The sequence below is a fragment of the Podarcis raffonei genome, chromosome 16, assembly GCF_027172205.1.
Source record: "Podarcis raffonei isolate rPodRaf1 chromosome 16, rPodRaf1.pri, whole genome shotgun sequence".
Taxonomy (NCBI): domain Eukaryota; kingdom Metazoa; phylum Chordata; class Lepidosauria; order Squamata; family Lacertidae; genus Podarcis; species Podarcis raffonei.
The window spans coordinates 657,977-677,017 of record NC_070617.1 but is presented as its reverse complement, the minus strand read 5'-3'; the positions used below and the strand labels follow the sequence as shown (position 1 = coordinate 677,017).

Below are 19,041 nucleotides of genomic sequence, written 5' to 3'. Positions count from 1 at the left end.
CACCTCTCTAATTCTGAGAAATCGAATCCCTCGGGTGGGAGATGCAAACACTCTGGCCACAGCGACACCTTCTGTAGACTCCACAGGGTTTACTGCTTTTCTTTAAAACCTGTCACGCATGTTGCTAGGCCTCACTGTTGTCAATTGTATCTGGGGCCATTTGCCAGTTTCCAGCAGCTGTGCTGAAACACCTTGGTTGGACTCCAGATCATTGCCACCTTTTGAGGGGGGGGGGCAGGTCCCGGGCCTTACTTAGTTCTCCAAACAGACCCAGAAGTGGCAGGATGAAGGTGGGCCTTTTCAGTGGTGGCTCCCTGATTGCGGAATGCTTTCCCCCGAGATATGCAAGAAAGGAACGTAATAAATAACAATTCTGTTTGCAGCCCTGCAAATGATGCAGCTCCCCTCTCTACCTCATTATCAGGATTCTAATGGTTTCTGCGCAGGGTGGGGGCGCACATACCTTGGACCAGAAGGAGACAAACACACACACGTGCCAACAGAGGACCTTTGTCTTTGGGGGTGTCACAGCTACACCCCCCCCCGTTGCCACAAGGAAAAGGTTTTAGGGAGCTGCCTTATCAAGTCTACTTAGCTACATGTTGTCTGCACTGACTGGCAGGTGGCTCTCGGGGGTTTCAGAAACAGCACCTGCTCTGCCAGGGAGCTCCAGCCCTGCGTAAAGAGAGACTTTCCTCTTCCTTGGAATCACACAACGGTGGTGGTGTGTGAAGGGCCCCCAAAGCTCATCCATCCCCGCGCAATGTCTTAAGGGAACCACACGGAGTGCAGCCCAGGCGCCTGGACTGTCCAGGGCCACGGCTGCTGCTGCCTCCTCCCTTCCATCCTGCAGTGGCCCTTAAGGCCAGTGATGCTTCGGCTGGGGCTATTTTTAACCCTCGCTGCAGCACTTGGCCGGGGACAGCTGCTGTTATTTTAATCAGCCACAAATGCCGCCCCGGGGCCCTGCAGCTTAAGTGAGCTCTGACACTATTTCGGCCCTTTCTGCTGATCCAGAGTCTTATTTTTACACTGGCTGCCCAGATCCCCTTTCTGTGCCATTAGCACCTGGGGCAGTTAGGAAAGGGTCTGGGGCCAACGGCAGCTGGCAGGCAGGAGGGGGCGAGGGGGGGGCGAAGGCGCACGCTGCTCTGCGTTCACCTGGGATACAGCTAGCCTGCCCAGGGAAGGGAATCAGGAGCATTCCTGCATTGCAGAGGGGGTTGGGATAGATGACCTTTGGGGGCCCCTTGCAACTCTACGATTTGATGAGCTCCCCACCCACTGGGTTTCAACAGGCCCCTCGCTGTGGCCCCAAACATGACACCCGCCATGGGAGATGATATATAATGAAATGAAAAAGGTATTCAAATATACCTTCCTGAAGAAACCAGAGGCCTTTCTCCTGGGCATCGTCGGCCAATTGGTGCTAAAGAAGGATAGAACTTTCTTTATGTATGCCACAACAGCAGCGAGAATACTTATCGCAAAGTATTGGAAGACACAAGATCTACCCACCCTGGAAGAGTGGCAGATGAAGGTGATGGACTATATGGAACTGGCGGAAATGACCGGCAGAATCCGAGACCAGGGAGAAGAGTCGGTGGAAGAAGATTGGAAGAAATTTAAAGACTACCTACAGAAATATTGTAAAATTAGTGAATGTTAGAATGATGTTGGATTGAAATGAAACGGCTTTAGCAATAAGGTTAAAAAGAATATGCAAAAATGGATTGATAATTAGATGAAAATACGAAGTTATAATATGTTAAGATATAGAATTAAGATAAAAACAAAGAGGGAAAGGATTTGCTGAATTAACCATGTGAACTGGAATACAAAAAAGGGAGGTGTGAGGAGGTCAGGAAACAAGTAAATGAAATATAAGATATGAAGATACTGATTTGTTTTTAATTGGTTTTTTTTTTACTTTCTATGTATTTTGTATTTTTTCTGTTGCATTTTTATACCTTTTATTTTTTTTCCTTGTTACTTTTTTCCTTGCTCCTTTTTAATTTTGTAACTCATTTTTGTCTGTAAAATCTTAATAAATATCATTTTTTTAAAAACAAACAAACATGACAACTGCCAGATTATTTTGATTTGTCCCCGCAGCCCCACTTCCAACCATGCAAGAGGTGTGAGACCCCCCCGCTTTTCCTGGCACCACGAGGGTCTCCTCTTCCCAAGGGACAGCAAGGGACGAGGCCTGAAGAACAGGTTAAATTAACTTTTATTGCCTCTTTACAACTACATGGTCTGGCTTTCGGCTACAGGTTGTAAGGGGGGGGGTGACTTGCTGCTTTTAGTAGTAGGTCTCCTTTTCCACCCAGCCTGGGAAAGGAAGAGGGAGAGAGAAGAGTTAGTGTGTGTGTAGTAGTAGTAATAATAATAATAATAATAATAATAATAATTTATTTATACCCTGCCCATCTGGCTGGGTTTCTCCAGCCACTCTGGGCGGCTTCCAACGGAATATTAAAATACAATAACCTATTAAACATTAAACCATCTGGAACAGACGGTTGAGTTGGGGAAAGATCCACTTGCATGAGAACATGAGGAGGGTGTTGCAGCGGCTGGATCAGGTCAAAGGAGACCCCTTTGCCCCGCAGCCCTGGGCCACAGTGGCCAAATAGCCCCTAAGAGCTGGGCATGTTCAGCCTGGAGAAGAGGAGGTTAAGGGGTGATATGATAGCCATGTTCAAATATATAAAAGGATGTCACATAGAGGAGGGAGAAAGGTTGTTTTCTGCTGCTCCAGAGAAGCGGACACGGAGCAATGGATCCAAACTACAAGAAAGAAGATTCCACCTAAACATTAGGAAGAACTTCCTGACAGTAAGAGCTGTTTGACAGTGGAATTTGCTGCCAAGGAGTGTGGTGGAGTCTCCTTCTTTGGAGGTCTTTAAGCAGAGGCTTGAGAACCATATGTCAGGAGTGCTCTGATGGTGTTTCCTGCTTGGACTCGATGGCCCTTGGGGTCTCTTCCAACTCTATGATTCTATGATTCTAAGAACCTAGGAATTGAGGTAGACTGCCTCTGGAGCTGGAGGCTCCATAGGTATGTCCGAAGAGCTGCTGGATCAGGCCCAAAGGAGACTCCTGCTCCCACAGAGGCCAACCAGCGGGAAACCCACCGGCAGGACCCGAGGGCAATGGCACCTCTCCATTTGTGTCCCCCCATTATCTTGATTTTCAGGGCAGACTGCCACTGGGCATGGAGGTTCTGCTGCCACAGGAGCCCTCCATAGGGAGTGCCTGGCCGCTGGATCAAGCCAACTTGAGGTGTGATGGCCTGGGATTCGGACTCGGAGGCTGAACCTGAGGAATCCCAGCCTGCACAGGATTCCCCGCCTCCAGAACCAGCTGAGCCGGGGCTGGGGCTTGAGCCTGAAGGGTCCTCACCTGCGCTGGATCCTCAGCTGCAGGCACCAGCTGAGTCTGCTCTGGCTCCTGAGGTGATGGAGGACCCATTGCCTGCAGGTGCTCCACTCTCAGCCCCGTCAGCGGAAGCTGAGGTTGCCTCTGGGTCCGGTCACCCTCCAGCCTCTCCTGAGCTGCAGAGGCTCAGGGCAGAGAGGTGGAGGGAACTAAGTTCCTGCAGGAGGAGGGCTTGCCTCCAGGCCAGGAGAGGCGAGTCACCTTTGGGCCGGGACTGCCCTATGCCTCAGGGCAGATAAGAGCCAGCCAGCCCCAGTCCCATGTTGCGGGAGCAACATTGTTGGTTGCCAGTTCCTGCCTGCACCCTGCCCTGCTTTCCTGCCTGAGCTCGTGACCCGACCTGGCTCCCTGCTTGTGTGATAGGAATTTTATGGCCTTAGATATATGGTAATGTTCATAAGTGTACCAACCAAGCGCATACATAGATCAGCACAGGAAGGCCAACCTGGAACCATTTTGATTCCTAAACTGACCAAATCTTTTCTCTGCAAGGTCAAAATGGAAAAGCCTCCCCATTGTCTTTTCCTTCACAAATCCTGTCTTAAGGGTATGTCTGTCTGTGCATGAATAGGGTGAGCCTGTGACCTGACCCAGGAACTAAGTATTTATCATTACAAAAGACTGGCCAGGCTCCCCAGGCAATCCAATCAAGTAACCTGCCAGACAGGAGATAAACAACATTCAAATTTCTGTTTTAAGACCGCCTTTTCTGTGATGTAGGTGTGATGTATCTGAGGGGGGGTCTTGATCTACAGGGTGGCAATTTCAAAAGTCTTTATAAGGCCTTGCACACCATTTTTCTGGGTCCTCCTCTTTTCCTGCATGTGAAGGGGGCACCCTGTTGCAACAGATCAATAAAGATCAAGCTTACGAGCTGCTTTGCTTCTCAATATTCTCTGGCTGGCCTCTGTTATTTTCTCCTACCAATAGGGAACCCACGTAAGGACTCTATATGGGCTCTTGGATACCCCATAAGGGAAAAGGGCAATTTTTGTTTACAACACTTGCATGTCTGTTCCTGACTTCACCCGACTCCCTGCCTTGCACCCAGCTTCAGCTACTACGGACTGCCTCCACGTTGCACCTTTGACCACGGACCGGGCTTGGACCTCGCCTCTCAGGTAACCCATGGGACCAGCACATGAGCGTTCCCTGGCATTCAGAGGTGCCCTGCCTCCGAGAGAGGACGGAGGATGTAGCCATTGTGGCTAGTAGCCACCGGTCAATTCATCCTCCCGCCATTTGCCCATCGGAGCCTAAGACGGGGGTCCATCCAGTCCGGCCTCCTGTTCTCACGGCGGCCAACTGGGGGGTCTGCGAGGGAAGCCCTGCACATCCTTTTTGGGGTGGGGGGTCCAGGACGAAACACTCACCGCCAGGGTAGCGGCGTATGAGGAGCTTCCTGACTTCGTCGTAGATGAAAATGAGGAGGCTGTACGGGAAAGCGCAGAACCACCAGGTCACTCTGGAGAGGAGAGAGGGAGGAAAAGAAGCGCTTTGTTTTTCCCCCAAATGCTTTTTATTGAGTTTTCTTTAACAAACACAAACAAAATGAATATTCTAAAATTCAACAATCATATGTCTACTTATTTTCTAAACGCTCTATCGCGCACAGACTTCCCTCCCTCCCTTCAACAGGCTTTCATACTGAATTTTCTCTTTTTTCGCAGGTTTTTAGTAGCATCCTATACACATCACAAAATTTATTTTAAATCCTACTACAGTCTTTAAACTGCTACAGTTATTACCTATATACTCAACAAATTTACTCCATTCATTTTTGAACTTTGTTTCCTCTTGGTTACGGATCCTGTGGATCAGTTTTGCTAATTCTACATATTCAACCATTTTTGTCTGCCCCTCCATTAGTGTTGGTATTTCCTGAGTTTTCCATTTTGGGGCTACTAAGATTCTGGCGGCAGTCGTAGCGTACATAGTCTCTGATCTGCTTTTCTTATTTCATCTCTTATCAACCCTGGCAAAAAGGCTTTGGTTTTTTGGGGGAAGGTATATTTAAACAGTTTTTTTTTCAATTCGTTATAAATCATATCCCTTTTTTTAATTTTTTGAAAATTTTTTGAAGAGGCTCAGGCAGCCTTCCTCCCCCCCCTCCCCCAGCCCCTAACCTCTTTCGGTGCCATCACTATCTTAGCCTGGGACCCACATACCTACAGGACTGCCTCTCCTGGTCTGCCCCGCGGAGGACCTTAAGGTCCACAAATAACAACATTTTGGAGGTCCCAAGTCGCAAGGTGGTTAGATTGGTCTCAACTAGAGCCAGGGCCTTTTCAGCCGTGGCCCCGACTTGGTGAAACACTCTGTCACAAGAGACTAGGGCCCTGCGGGACTTGACATCTTTCCGCAGGGCCTGCAAGACAGAGCTGTTCCGCCTGGCCTTTGGTTTGGACTCAGTCTGACCCTTATGTCTTCCCTCCCCTTACGGTCTTGATCTATGGGCTACTTTTAAAACGAGGCTGCATTTTAAATTGCATTTTAACCTGTATTTTAAATTGGGTTGTTCCCCCCTTCCCTCTCTTTCCCCGCTATTATGTTTTTACTGTGATTTTATTTTATTGGTGTTAGCCGCCCTGAGCCTGGCTCTGGCCGGGGAGGGCAGGGTATAAATCATCATCATCATCATCATCTCCTGTGAGAGGGAGTTCCACAGTTCCACCGCACACAGGATGGAGAAGGACTTTCTTTTCTCTGCCCTGGGACTTCCATCCTTCAGCTTCCATGGGCGCCCTTGAGTTCCAGTGTTATCACGAGAGACGGAGAGGAGCTTTTCTCTCTGCTTTCTCTGATCAGCAGCTGCCAAGCTGCTCCCTCCTGGCGCTGAGGCCTTGCCAGAGCTTGGCAGATGGGGCCGCCTCAAGAACTTGGCTCTTAAAGGGATTAGTGGGCAGAAGTGGGCCCAGCCGAGGATTTAGCTCCTGAGCGCAGTGCAGGACAGGAGACGGGCAAATCTGCCAGTTTCCAAAGCCTCTCACTTTCTCCTCCAGCCAATCTTAAAATTCAGCTCCCTCCACATCAGTCTGTGAATCTTCCATGGGAATTTGTTACCACTTCTGCACAAATTTCTCCAGCGTTTGTATGTGGTGAGGCTCATTTGGCGACGAGGGGGGAACGGGCCTTTTAGTGCCATCATCAGCCTGGCCCTGTGGAACTCCCTGCCACTAGAGATTAGGCAGGCACGCCTTCCGTCTTAACATCTTAAATGCCGGCTGAAAACATTTTCTATTGCTCCAGGACCTAATGCGGGTGCTTAGAGTAAGAAGATATCTTCCCACGATTGTTCATTGATATCTGTTGTTAATTTTTTTTAAATGGATTTTATTGTGTGGTTTTGCATTTTAAACCACTTGGAGGCATTTTTTGATGACGCAGTGGTATATGAATATTTGTGCAAATAAATAAATAAATAAATAAATAAATAAATAAATAAATAAATGGGCCCTAGAAAACCCCACAAGCCTGAGCTCTGCTCTAGAGAGGGCTAAGGGGCAGAGACAAAGCCCCCCCCCCCGATCCAACCCCCCCAGGTCTGGACAAGGAGCTTACTTGAGTGGGTACATGCGCAAAGCCACCCCCATCCCAGGGCAGTAGGAGAGGAAAGCGGCCAAGGCTGTCTCTTCCAGGAGGCCGAAGATCAGGATCTTGTTCCTGGAGGGGAAAAGAGAGAGGAGGGTGGGTTGGGGGTTACAAGGAAGGAGCTCAGGAGGACTGAGGGCCACAAGGGGCCCGCTCCACCCTCCAGCTTGCTCCTGCTCACATCGTGTTGGGACAACGAAGGGAGCTGCCTGAAGCCCCAAAGACCTTCTTATGCTGCTGCCGGCTGAGCTCGATGCATAGCAAGGGTGTGACTCAGGAGAACGCAGTGACCTATATTCCGATGGATGATCACCTGCTAGGAGTTCTTTAGCTGCAAGTCCTGCGTTGCAGGGGGTGGATGGATAACATTGGGGTCCCTTACAACTTCACACTTCTAGGTTTCTATGATCAGGGATTAGTTGGCTATGAACCAGGGTAAAAAAAGGAAAGGAACGGGAGGCGGGTGGCGCAGGGGGTGCCAATCAGAAGGTCAGCGGATCAAATCCCCACGATGGGGTGAGCTCCCATTGCTCAGTCCCTGCTCCTGCCAACCTAGCAAGTGCAAGTAGATAAATAGGTACCACTCCGGCGGGAAGGTAAATGGCATTTCCGTGTGCTGCTGTGGTTTGCCAGAAGCGGCTTAGTCCTGCTGGCCACATGACCCAGAAGCTGTACGCCAGCTCCTTCGGCCAGTAAAGCGAGATGAGCGCCGCAACCCCAGAGTCGGCCACGACTGGACCTAATGGTCAGGGGTCCCTTTACCTTCAAAGGACCCCTGGATGGTTAAGTCCAGTCAAAGGCGACTATGGGGTTGCGGCGCTCAACTCACTTTCAGGCCAAGGGATCCAGTGTTTGTTCGCAGACAGCTTTCCAGGTCATGTGGCCAGCAGGACTAAACCGCTTCTGGCACAACGGGACACCGTGATGGAAACCAGAGCGCATGGAAACGCCGTTTACCTTCCCGCTGGAGTGGTTCCTATTTATCTACTTGCACTTTGACGTGCATTCGAACTGCAAGGTCGGCAGGAGCAGGGACCGAGCAACGGGAGCTCACCCCGTCATGGGGATTCGAACCGCTGACCTTCTGATCGGCAAGCCCTAGGCTCTGTGGTTTAGACCACAGTGCCACCCATGTCCCCTTTGAAACGTACAACACCCTGAGTTTTTGCTCTCACATGTGCTATATTAATTTAGGGTTTTTAAAGATTTGCGGCTGAAATGAATGTAAGGAGCAAAATAGTGCTTGGGTGGGGACGAAGCATGGGGCTGCAGATGGTAAACAGAAAGAAGATTCACAAGAAACAACTTTGAGATCTGGTAGACAATACAAAGTGGACTCTTCTATGCAAAGAAGGGCCTCTGTATCAGGGGCCTCGGGAACTGCAGCTGTCACAAAGGCAAGAGTGAAAACAATGTCTTCGGAAGAAGCGTTTACAAAGGCCTTGGGAAAAATAAGTGATTCTTTAGAGGAATTAAAGAAGCAAGGTGCTGAAACAAATAAGAAAATTGAAGAAATTTCTGGGAAAATTGATTTAAATACTAAAAGTATAACTGACCTTGGGAATAAAGTGAACTCTAACGCAGAAGCAATTGGGAAACTACTGGAAGATTCATCTACAACGCGAAAGATAGCTGAAGAAGCCAAGGAAATTGCTACTGCTGTTGAAGGGAAACTTCCACCGGTGTACAGGAAACTGGATGAGTATGAACTGACACTTTCTATGCAGGATATGCAACGCAAGGAGAAAAACCTAAGGATCAGACTTGTGCCGGAAAAGGAAGGAGACAACTTGGTGGATTATTTGACAAAAGAGTTTTCTGACTTCTGGAAGCAAGATTTGAAAGAAGAAGAGTTCAAAATAGAGAGTGCATTCAGGTTGGGAATAAGGCAGAGGAAGAATAGACCCAGAGATTGCTTGATAACTCTAAGATCCAAAGAAGAGAGAGATAAAATATTGAACCTGCATTACCAAACAACCCTTCGAATCGAGGATTTCCATATTGAGATCTTTAAAGATATCCCTAAAAGTATCTTGGATGCAAGAGGTCCTTACAAGGATCTGGTGACACTACTGAAGAGGAACTACATACTATTCAGGTGGGAGTTTCCCCAAGGCCTGTCTTTTAAATACAAGGGGAAGAAAAGAAGAATAAAAACAGTGAGTGATAAAGACAAGTTCCTGGGAGAACACGAAGAAGACCTACAGAAAGAGACCTATCCAGGAGAAGGACATCCTTCAAGACTAGATACGGACACAGAACCACCGACAAAGGACGAACAACAATTGGGAGCTGTAGGAGGAACTAAATAACCCCATCATGGCTTTGCAACTTCTAACTTGGAATTGTAATGGTCTAAACAATCCCCGAAAAAGGAAAAATATATTTCATGCTTTAAAGAAAGACCAATTGGACTTGATTTGTTTACAAGAGACCCACGTGACAAGAGCACATAGAAAACTGTTAATAAATAAGAGATTGGGACAAGAATTTATATCTTCAGACAAAGTAAAAAAAAGAGGAGTGGTGATCTACGCAAAGGAAAATTTGCAGCCGAAACAAATTTTTAAAGATGACCAAGGAAGATATCTGGCAATTGAAATTCAATCTCAAGGAGAAAAATTTTTGATAGTGGGGATATATGCACCAAATGAAGGGAAAGCAGAATTTTTTAAGAAGTTGCATGAGACTTTAATGGACTATATGGATTATAAACTGATTATGATGGGAGACATGAATGGAGTAGTTTCAACAAATATGGATAAAGCACAAAGACAGGTAGTCACAAAAGATGGAAGACTACCAAAAACTTTTTTTGAAATGACTGACAATATGGATTTGATAGACATCTGGAGAACAAAACACCCATTAGAGAGAGAGGGAACCTTCTTTTCTGAAGCCAAAATGACATGGACTCGGATCGACCAAATTTGGGTGACTAGCAACATGGCGTCGAACATAAGGAAAGTGGAAATCTGCCCCAAAACTCTCTCCGACCATAACGCAGTAAAGATGGTGATGAAGCAAACAACAACTGGTTCCTTCAGATGGAGAATGAATGACACCTTATTCAGAGACGAGGAGATCTGCAAAAAGGCCCAAAAAACTTTGAAGGATTATTTTGAAATTAATCTAAGAACTAAAGTAGAAAAAAGAATAATATGGGACGCAAGTAAAGCCGTGATGAGAGGGTTTTTGATACAACAAAATACATTAAAGAAAAGAAAGCAAAATGAGAGGAAAGAGAAAATTCTGGAAAAGATAAAGGAAGGGGAAAGGAAACTAAGACTGAAGCCAAAATCGCAAGTGGTTTTAAGAGAAATTAAACTGTACCAAACACAATATATGGAACTGATGAATCAAGAAATAGAATGGAAAATTAAACAAATGAGGCAAAAGACCTTTGAATCTGCAGACAAATGTGGCAAGTTACTGGCTTGGCAAATAAAGAAGAGACAAAAACTCAACACGGTAACAAATTTAGAAGTGGAGGGAAAGAACATATGCAACCCAGTGGAAATTAGGAACTGTTTCCAGAGCTACTTTAGACAATTGTATACACAAGGGCCGCAGAAAGATAAAGACATACAACAATTCCTCGAGGAAAATGGGCTGAAAAAGATTTCCCAGGAAAGTAAGACAATTTTGAACCAGGAGATATCAGCACAGGAAATAGAAGATGCCATTCAAAACATGACGTTGGGCAAATCACCTGGACCGGATGGATTGACTTCCAAATACTACAAAGTTTTGAAGGAAGGGCTTATACAACCTTTGAAGGAAGTCTGCAACGAGATCATGGAGGGGAAAAGGGCACCCGATACGTGGAGAGAGGCCTACATTACACTTATACCAAAGACAGAGACTGAAAAGACCCAACTTAAGAACTACCGACCCATCTCCTTACTAAATGTGGATTACAAAATCTTTGCTGATGTTTTAGCAAAGAGACTGAAAAGAGTCTTGATGGAGGAGATTCATGGAGACCAGGCGGGCTTTCTCCCGAAAAGGCATTTGTCGGACAATGTAAGGAATATAATTGACATTTTGGAGAAGTTGGAAGTGAACATAAACACTAAGGCTGTTTTGATATTTGTGGACGCCGAGAAAGCCTTTGACAATATTTCTTGGAGCTTCATGTTGAAGAACCTCCGGGGGATGGGGGTAGGCCAAGGGTTTGAAAATGGTATAGGTGCAATATATTCTGAACAGAAAGCAAAATTAATTGTAAATAATGTGGTAACAGAAGAGTTTAAGATTGAAAAAGGGACACGACAGGGGTGCCCTATCTCCCCATTACTTTTTATATCGGTCCTGGAGGTTTTGCTTAATATGATCAGGAGGGACCAGTTGGTTAAAGGGATTCAGGTCGGAGCTAAACAATACAAACTGAGAGCATTTGCAGATGACCTAGTACTTACATTGCAAGAGCCAGAAGCTAGCACGAAAAGAGTTTTGGAAATAATTCAAGAGTTTGGTCAATTGGCAGGATTTAAATTGAATAAGTTAAAGACTAAGGTATTGGAGAAAAATGTAACACAGCTTGAAAAAGAAAGGTTTCAGAATGAGACGGGGTTGACTGTGGTCAAAAAAGTGAAATATCTGGGTGTGAATATGACAGCTAAGAATGTGAACCTATTTAAAGATAATTATGAAAAAACTTGGACAGAAGTGAAAAAAGATCTGGAGATCTGGTCAAATCTGAAGCTTTCCTTGTTAGGTCGAATTGCAGTTATAAAAATGAATGTATTGCCAAGAATGTTGTTTCTGTTTCAAGCATTACAAATTATGGACAAAATGGATTGTTTCAAGAAGTGGCAGAAAGATATATCTAAATTTGTCTGGCAGGGCAAGAAGCCCAGAATAAAATTTAAGATATTAACGGATTCAAAGGAAAGAGGGGGGTTTGCCCTGCCAGACTTTAAATTGTACTATGAAGCGGCAGCTTTCTGCTGGCTTAAAGAATGGCTGCTTCTTGAAAACACAGACATTTTGGATTTGGAAGGATTTAACAATATTTTTGGGTGGCATGCATATTTGTGGTATGACAAGGTTAAAGCGCATAAAAGTTTCAAAAATCATATTGTCAGGAAAGCACTATTAAATGTCTGGGTTAGATATAAGGACCTGCTGGAAAATAAGACTCCAAGATGGTTATCACCAATGGAAGCTAAGGCAGTTAAAAAGCTAAATATGGAGTCGAAATGGCCAAGATATTGGGAAATCTTGGAAAAGGAAGGGGACAAATGGAGATTGCAGAGTTTTGAAAAACTAAAAGGGAAGGTGAGAGATTGGTTACATTATCATCAAATAAATGAAGTGTTTAAATTAGACAGTAAAATAGGCTTCCAGGTGGAAAAATCAAAATTAGAGACTGAACTGTTAGAATCCAGTACTAAGAATTTGTCAAAAATGTATGATCTGCTGCTGAAATGGAATACACAAGATGAAACGGTAAAATCAAGTATGATTAAATGGGCTCAGGACATTGGTCATAACATCATGTTTGCTGATTGGGAAAAGTTGTGGACCACCGGGTTGAAGTTTACGGCGTGTAACGCCTTAAGAGAAAATATAATGAAAATGATTTATAGGTGGTACATAACCCCAGTCAAGCTTGCAAAGATTTACCACTTGCCTGATAATAAATGTTGGAAATGTAAAGAAAAGGAAGGTACATTTTTTCACCTCTGGTGGACGTGCCCGAAGATTAAGGCATTCTGGGAAATGATTTACAATGAACTGAAAAAGGTATTTAAATATACTTTCCCCAAGAAACCAGAGGCCTTTCTCTTGGGTATTGTCGGCCAGGGGGTGTTAAAGACAGATACAATTTTTTTTATGTATGCTACAACAGCAGCTAGAATACTTATCGCAAAGTACTGGAAGACACAGGATCTACCCACACTGGAAGAATGGCAGATGAAGGTGATGGACTACATGGGTTTGGCAGAAATGACGAGCAGAATCCGAAACCAGGGAAGAGAAGCGGCGGAAGAGGAATGGAAGAAGTTTAAGGACTACTTAAAGAAATACTATAAAATTAATGACAGCTAGAATGATGTTGGGTTTAAAATAAATGGTTACTATTAGTAATGGTTAAGATAAAGAGAATAGGGATGATTAACATAAATTTATAGTAAAATAAGGGAAGATTCGCTGAATAATTGTAAGAACTTGGAATACAGAAACGGGAAGCAAGAGGAAGTCGAGGAAGTGGGGTTTAAGAAATTGGGACATGAAATGGTACTTGTTTTTTGTTTTATTATTGTTTGTTGTTTGTTTATGTATGTTTTGTTTGTGTTAATATAAAAATTGTTTAATAAAAAATATTATAAAAAAAAAAGAAGCATGGGGCTGCCTCTGCTCTCTGGCAAGTACTTGTATCAGAACAAGTTTTGAGATGATTCTTTACTGTCATTAAAAAGGTAAAGGGACCCTTGACTGTTAGGTCCAGTCGTGGCCGACTCTGGGGTTGCGGCGCTCATCTCGCTTTACTGGCCGAGGGAGCCGGCGTACAGCTTCCGGGTCGTGTGGCCAGCAGGACTAAGCCGCTTCTGGCAAACCAGAGCTGCGCACAGAAACGCCGTTTACCTTCCCACCAGAGCGGTACCTATTTATCTATTTGCATTTTGGTGTGCTTTCGAACTGCTAGGTGGGCAGGAGCAGGGACCGAGCAACAGGAGCTCACCCTGTCGCGGGGATTCGAACTGCTGACCTTCTGATCGGCAAGCCCTAGACTCTGTGGTTTAACCCACTGCGCCACCCACATCCCAGGAGAGGTACATGGAACCTCCCAGTTCAGAGGCATATCTACTTTTGGGTGAGGCTGGGACTTACTTCATGCCTTGCTGGAAGACCGAGTTCCTCCTGGTCTTGCAGATGATGAGGTCGGCCCACTGTACCACCACGATGCTGGCGAAGAAGGCCGTGTGGCAGGTGAACTCCACCACCTTCCGCTGCTCGTAGGTCTGCAGAGAGAGAAAGAACCACAGAACTGTGGGCTCACCTGCTTCAAACTCCACCTGCAATGCGGGAATCGCAGCTCAAAAACACCCGACGGGGGGCCACCCCACTCTGCTTCAAAAGAAGATAAAGCAATAAAATCATCATGATAAAAAAGCAACAATCGTGATTTAAAACTTTCAAAAAGTTAAAAATAACAACAGACGAAAAACAGATTAAAACACACCATCCACTTTCTATACATCTGGACAGGCTTAAACAAAAATATTTCTAGCAGGTGACAAGAAGAGTAGAGGGAAGGCACCTGCCTGGTCATAATAATAGTAATAGTAATGGTAATAATAATAATAATAATAATAATAATAATAATAATAATAATAATAATAATAATTTATTTATACCCCGCCCTTCCCGGTTCAGAAAACCGGGCTCAGGGCGGCTAGTAATAAATTTAAAACACTTAATTGATGCAACAAAAAACAGCATAAAATACAATATAAAATGTGAATAACAATAAGTTCAGGATTCAAAAATCAATTTAGGGGGGAAATCCATCCAATAAACATTAGATGATCACCAGGGCTAGCTTGCTAAATTAGTCCTATTTGGGCCAGCGAGGAGACCAGGGGAGAATTAGCTGTGAGGTCTCAGACAATCCTGCAGGGCCCTGGTCTCCTGGGACAGAGCATTCTACCAGGTCGGAGCCACCACTGAGAAGGCCTGGCCCTGGGGGAGGATAATCTGATTCCTTAGGGCCCGGGACCTCTAAACTATGATGTCAATGCTGCTGTATTAAAAGAAAAAATCTTTAAAATAAGGAAGAGGGATGATGTTGCATCTCCATGCAGAGGCCCCCTCAAGAAGAAGAGGGGCCCCCACTCACCCACTCCTGCCCATAGCTGTCTTCCAGGTCGTTTTTGGAGCGGTCGTCCCAGTCCAAGCGGATGCCCAGCAAGGTGGAGGGGAGGAAGCCATTTTCGGCCAGGATGACAAAATAAGTGAAGAAGCCCCCAAGGGCCTGGATCATACCTGGGGGGAGAAGGGAGAGGGGGGAGGGAGAGGGTCATTCCTCCTGAGCAAAGCTCTGCCGGCAGGGGACCTCAGTGGCTGGGCTGCCCCTTCTGGGCCAGGGCAGATCTGCAGAAGGGGAAGACGGAGGCAGCAGCAGGAGAGAGACGCTGTCTGGGTTTGCCATGGGGTGGGCAGTTGGGGGGGGCGTTGTTTGCACCTGCCTCTCCCTCGGAAGCCCTAGGGACCCCCAGTAAGGAGTTCACAAGAAAAATATATAAACAAATCATTAAGAGAATTCAAGTTAATAAGGAACTCGAAAGAGATGGACAAGTTTTTGGCTAGGCATAAAATAGTGTGTGTGCGTGGTGGGTTGTGTGTGTGTGTGTGTGTGTGTGTGTGTGTGTGTGTGTGTGTAGAAGTTCATAGAATCACAGAACTATAGATTTGGAAGGGAGTCATCTATTCCAATCCTCTCTGCAATGTAGGAATCAGCTAAATCACAGCCTGCAAAGGTGGTATTCAGCTTTGGGGCTCCTTTCGGGTGTGAAGTCACTGGACTCTCTTTTTTTTGACCTGCCCTATTTTGCTTAAATGCTGATAGATGCCAAATTAAAGCTTGGTCATTATGCTTTTTATTACATAACGTTGTTGTATTACTGGCGGCTGTGTCTGTCTCTGTAGTGCCCCATCTGCAATATTGATTTAGGACAGTGGTTCCTAACTGGTGACCTGCAGACCCCAGAGGGGTGGGCTGTAGCTACAACAGAGATATCAATTCCCCCCCAAAAAAGTATGGCGTCCATGGCTTGGCTTTTAAAAAACAAGCAACGCTTAGCTAATTGGGAACCACTGATTTATGACATTTATACGTCACCCTTTCCCCTCCAAGTAGCTCAAGGTGACCAGTGTGTGGTTCTCCCCCCCCCCATTTAGTCCCCACAACAACAACCTGTTGAGGTAGGTCAGGCAAGAGAGGTAGTGACTGGCCAAGTTCACACCCAGGGAACTTCAGGGCCGAGTGGGGATTCGAACCCAGGTCTCTCCCTGGTGCTAGTCCTATACTCTAACCACAGTGGCATAGTGGCATCTACAGCTCTCCCCTTCTTATTCCCCAATCTGTGGCCTGGAAACTGGGCGCTTCATGCCAGGCTGCTGGCAGTGGGAGCCCCTCACCGATCTGCCCGTAGGCCATGCTGATGAGACGCTCGTTCACCAGCTTGTCCGTCTTGGGGTTCCTCGGCTGCCTCTTCATGATGTCGCTCTCCGCAGCCTCGTAAGCCAGGGAGATGGCCGGCACCTAAGGGAGAAGGAGCAGCGGGGTGCGAATTTCAGTGGGGCAGCAAGAACCGGAAACAGAAATAAGGCTGTGGAGGGGGTCCAGCTCCATTTCCCCACCGTTAATATTTTGGGGGTGATCCCCATGTTTGTGGGAGAGGTGCTCTTGACTTGAAAACCCACACAGGGTTATTTTCAGGGTCGGCATTTGAGCAGGATCTTGCCCACCCCCAAACCTCTGCAAATTCTAGGGTTCGATTTCAGAGTTTCGTGGATGACTCAAATGAGCTGCTATGAAATATATGTGGGAATGTTCAGGGATGCAGGAGAGGATACATTGTTTGATTATAGCCTTTCCAACTTGTGTTAGCAAGCTCACAGTTTAGCAGAGTAACATTCCCCCTTTTTAAACTCGCAGCGGATGCGTTTGCTCAGGCTCGCTAAAGCCTCTAGAATAACTGTTCTGGTATTTCCCCCCTATTCCCTCATAAAAGATAAGACACGACACAGTCTTCTATAAAAGTATAAAAAGAGTTTACTCACTCACATTCTGTTCACAATCGGATCCCAGAAGGCAGACTTAGTTTAGAAAATTTACATACACCTGGAAACTATCCCATAAGGAGACAGTTCTTTTGTCCTCTCTTGGCTGGAGGCCAAGAGAGCATCTTTGGCTAAGCAGATGTTGCTTCTTTGATGCATGTAGTCAAAAGGAGAAATGGCTGCCCTGCCCTGTGCTTTTGTCGTTACCTGCACAGGTGAGGCCACGCCCACCTCTAGTCACATGCAAAGGAAGTCTGTCCCAGCCCAGAAGGAAACAGGAAGTTTACCTGCTGGCTGGACAAACATTCCTCCCGATTTGTAAACATGTTCACTCTAGGGATGTTGTACTTGACTGCTCTTGTGTTTCACATCCCACATGTGGGAGAGGTGCTCTTGACTGAAAACCCACACAGGGTTTTTCAGGGTTGGCATTTGAGCAGGATCTTGCCCACCCCCCCGGAACCTCTGCAAGCTCTAGGGTTCAATTTCAGATTTTTGTGGATGACTGGAATGAGCTACTATGAAATACATGCTGTATATGCTGCCCATTCTGGGAACCACCGGTTCAGATTATGCATAGAACTATACCTCCTTTCACTGGTTAATGGATGACAAGATTTTGGTTAAATGCAACCTTCTTGTCTCCTGCCCCTCTCCCTGGGCCCTGGTGACGCTCACCATGTCGGTGCCCAGGTCGATGCAGAGGATGGTGACGGTGCCCAGGGGAAGAGGGATGTTGGCGATGATGAAGAGCAGGAAAGGGGTGATCTCTGGAATGTTGCTGGTCAGGGTGTAGGCAATGGACTTCTTCAGGTTGTCAAAGATCAGGCGACCTGCCGGGCAGAGGATGGAGGCGCCGGTCATTTGTTTGTTTCATAAAATTTATACACCTCTTAATTGTAAAAACAAACAAACCACCATCAAAGAAAATGTGTGCTTTGGGAGCTGCACAGTTGGGGAAAAAACAATGCTGTCCAGGGTTGTAAAGACTGCGGAGAGAATAATTGGGTGCACTCTTCCCACCTTGGATCAAATCTACCCTTCCAGGTGCCATAAGAAAGCGGCAGAGATAGCGCAGGATAGTGCGCACCCCAGAATGATCTCTTTCAGCTTCTGCCTTCTGGAAGAAGGTGCAGGGTTATAAAGGCCAGGACTAGCCGCCTGAGAAACAGTTTCTATCCAAATGCGATTTTGGTTTTAAACGCAGTGTAAGGTAGTCTCTGTGGGAGTATATTGTATTTAATTATGGGGTATCAGAGTTTTTAGGGGGCTAACCAGGCTGGGATAGCTGGGATGGCAGGCTTGTAGGTTTTTGAATGTCTGATGTAGATTTTTTCAATTTCGTTGTTTGCATGGGACAATGACAATAAAGATTATCGTATCGTACCGTATCATAATAAAATCACCAGTAAAAGCAGCTCTTTAAAACATTCAAAAGACAAAATCAGCAATAAACTAAAAATGAGTGAAAACACACACCAGCAATTCTACATGCCTAAACAAAACTGATAAATCAGTTGGGTGGGCACATATGGGGCGAGGGGGTTAGAGTGGTGGGCGAAGGAGGGGCAGCGCCCCTTCCACCCACCTTCCTCCACCCCTGTAACGATGGAGGCGAAGTTGTCGTCCAGGAGGATCATGTCTGCAGCCTGCTTGGAGACGTCGGAGCCAGCGATTCCCATGGCGATGCCAATGTCGGCCTTCTTCAAGGCGGGAGAGTCGTTCACCCCATCCCCGGTCACGGCCACGATGGCCCCCTGAAGAACAGGAGGGGGGACTGGGGGTCAGCGTCAGGCATTGGGAGAAGGTACAGAATGATAGCATCTACGGTATCTGATGTATGTGGTAGACATGTCAGAGCTTGTAGGGCAGCGGCTGAAGAAGGAACAAAAAGGGTTTTCTTGTAATTACAAGCCTGGTAGATGAAGGGAACGCAGTGGATGTAGCCTACCTTGATTTCAGCAAGGCATTTGACAAGGTGCCCCATGATATTCTTGTAAAGAAGCTGGTAAAATGCGGTCTTGACTATGCTACCACTCAGTGGATTTGTAACTGGCTGACTGACCGAACCCAAAGGGTGCTCATCAATGGTTCCTCTTCATCCTGGAGAAGAGTGACTAGTGGGGTGCCACAGGGTTCTGTCTTGGGCCCGGTCTTATTCAACATCTTTATCAACGACTTGGATGATGGACTCAAGGGCATCCTGATCAA

The 19,041-nt window shown here is 46.2% G+C and overlaps 1 protein-coding gene across 1 annotated transcript in view; it reads right to left on the bottom strand.

The window, feature by feature from the left end:
* Nucleotides 1-2,215: 2,215 nt before the first annotated feature.
* Nucleotides 2,216-19,041, bottom strand: part of LOC128403590 (sodium/potassium-transporting ATPase subunit alpha-2) — a 52,394-nt gene continuing 35,568 nt past the window's right edge. The window contains exons 16-23 of the mRNA XM_053368499.1: nucleotides 18,419-18,587; nucleotides 17,509-17,663; nucleotides 16,186-16,309; nucleotides 14,885-15,030; nucleotides 13,876-14,006; nucleotides 7,006-7,107; nucleotides 4,818-4,909; nucleotides 2,216-2,334 (exon numbers count right to left, since the gene is read on the bottom strand). Of these exons, the coding sequence (XP_053224474.1) occupies nucleotides 2,306-2,334; nucleotides 4,818-4,909; nucleotides 7,006-7,107; nucleotides 13,876-14,006; nucleotides 14,885-15,030; nucleotides 16,186-16,309; nucleotides 17,509-17,663; nucleotides 18,419-18,587 (948 nt within the window). The 3' untranslated portion in view covers nucleotides 2,216-2,305. The remainder of the gene's footprint in view (nucleotides 2,335-4,817; nucleotides 4,910-7,005; nucleotides 7,108-13,875; nucleotides 14,007-14,884; nucleotides 15,031-16,185; nucleotides 16,310-17,508; nucleotides 17,664-18,418; nucleotides 18,588-19,041) is intronic.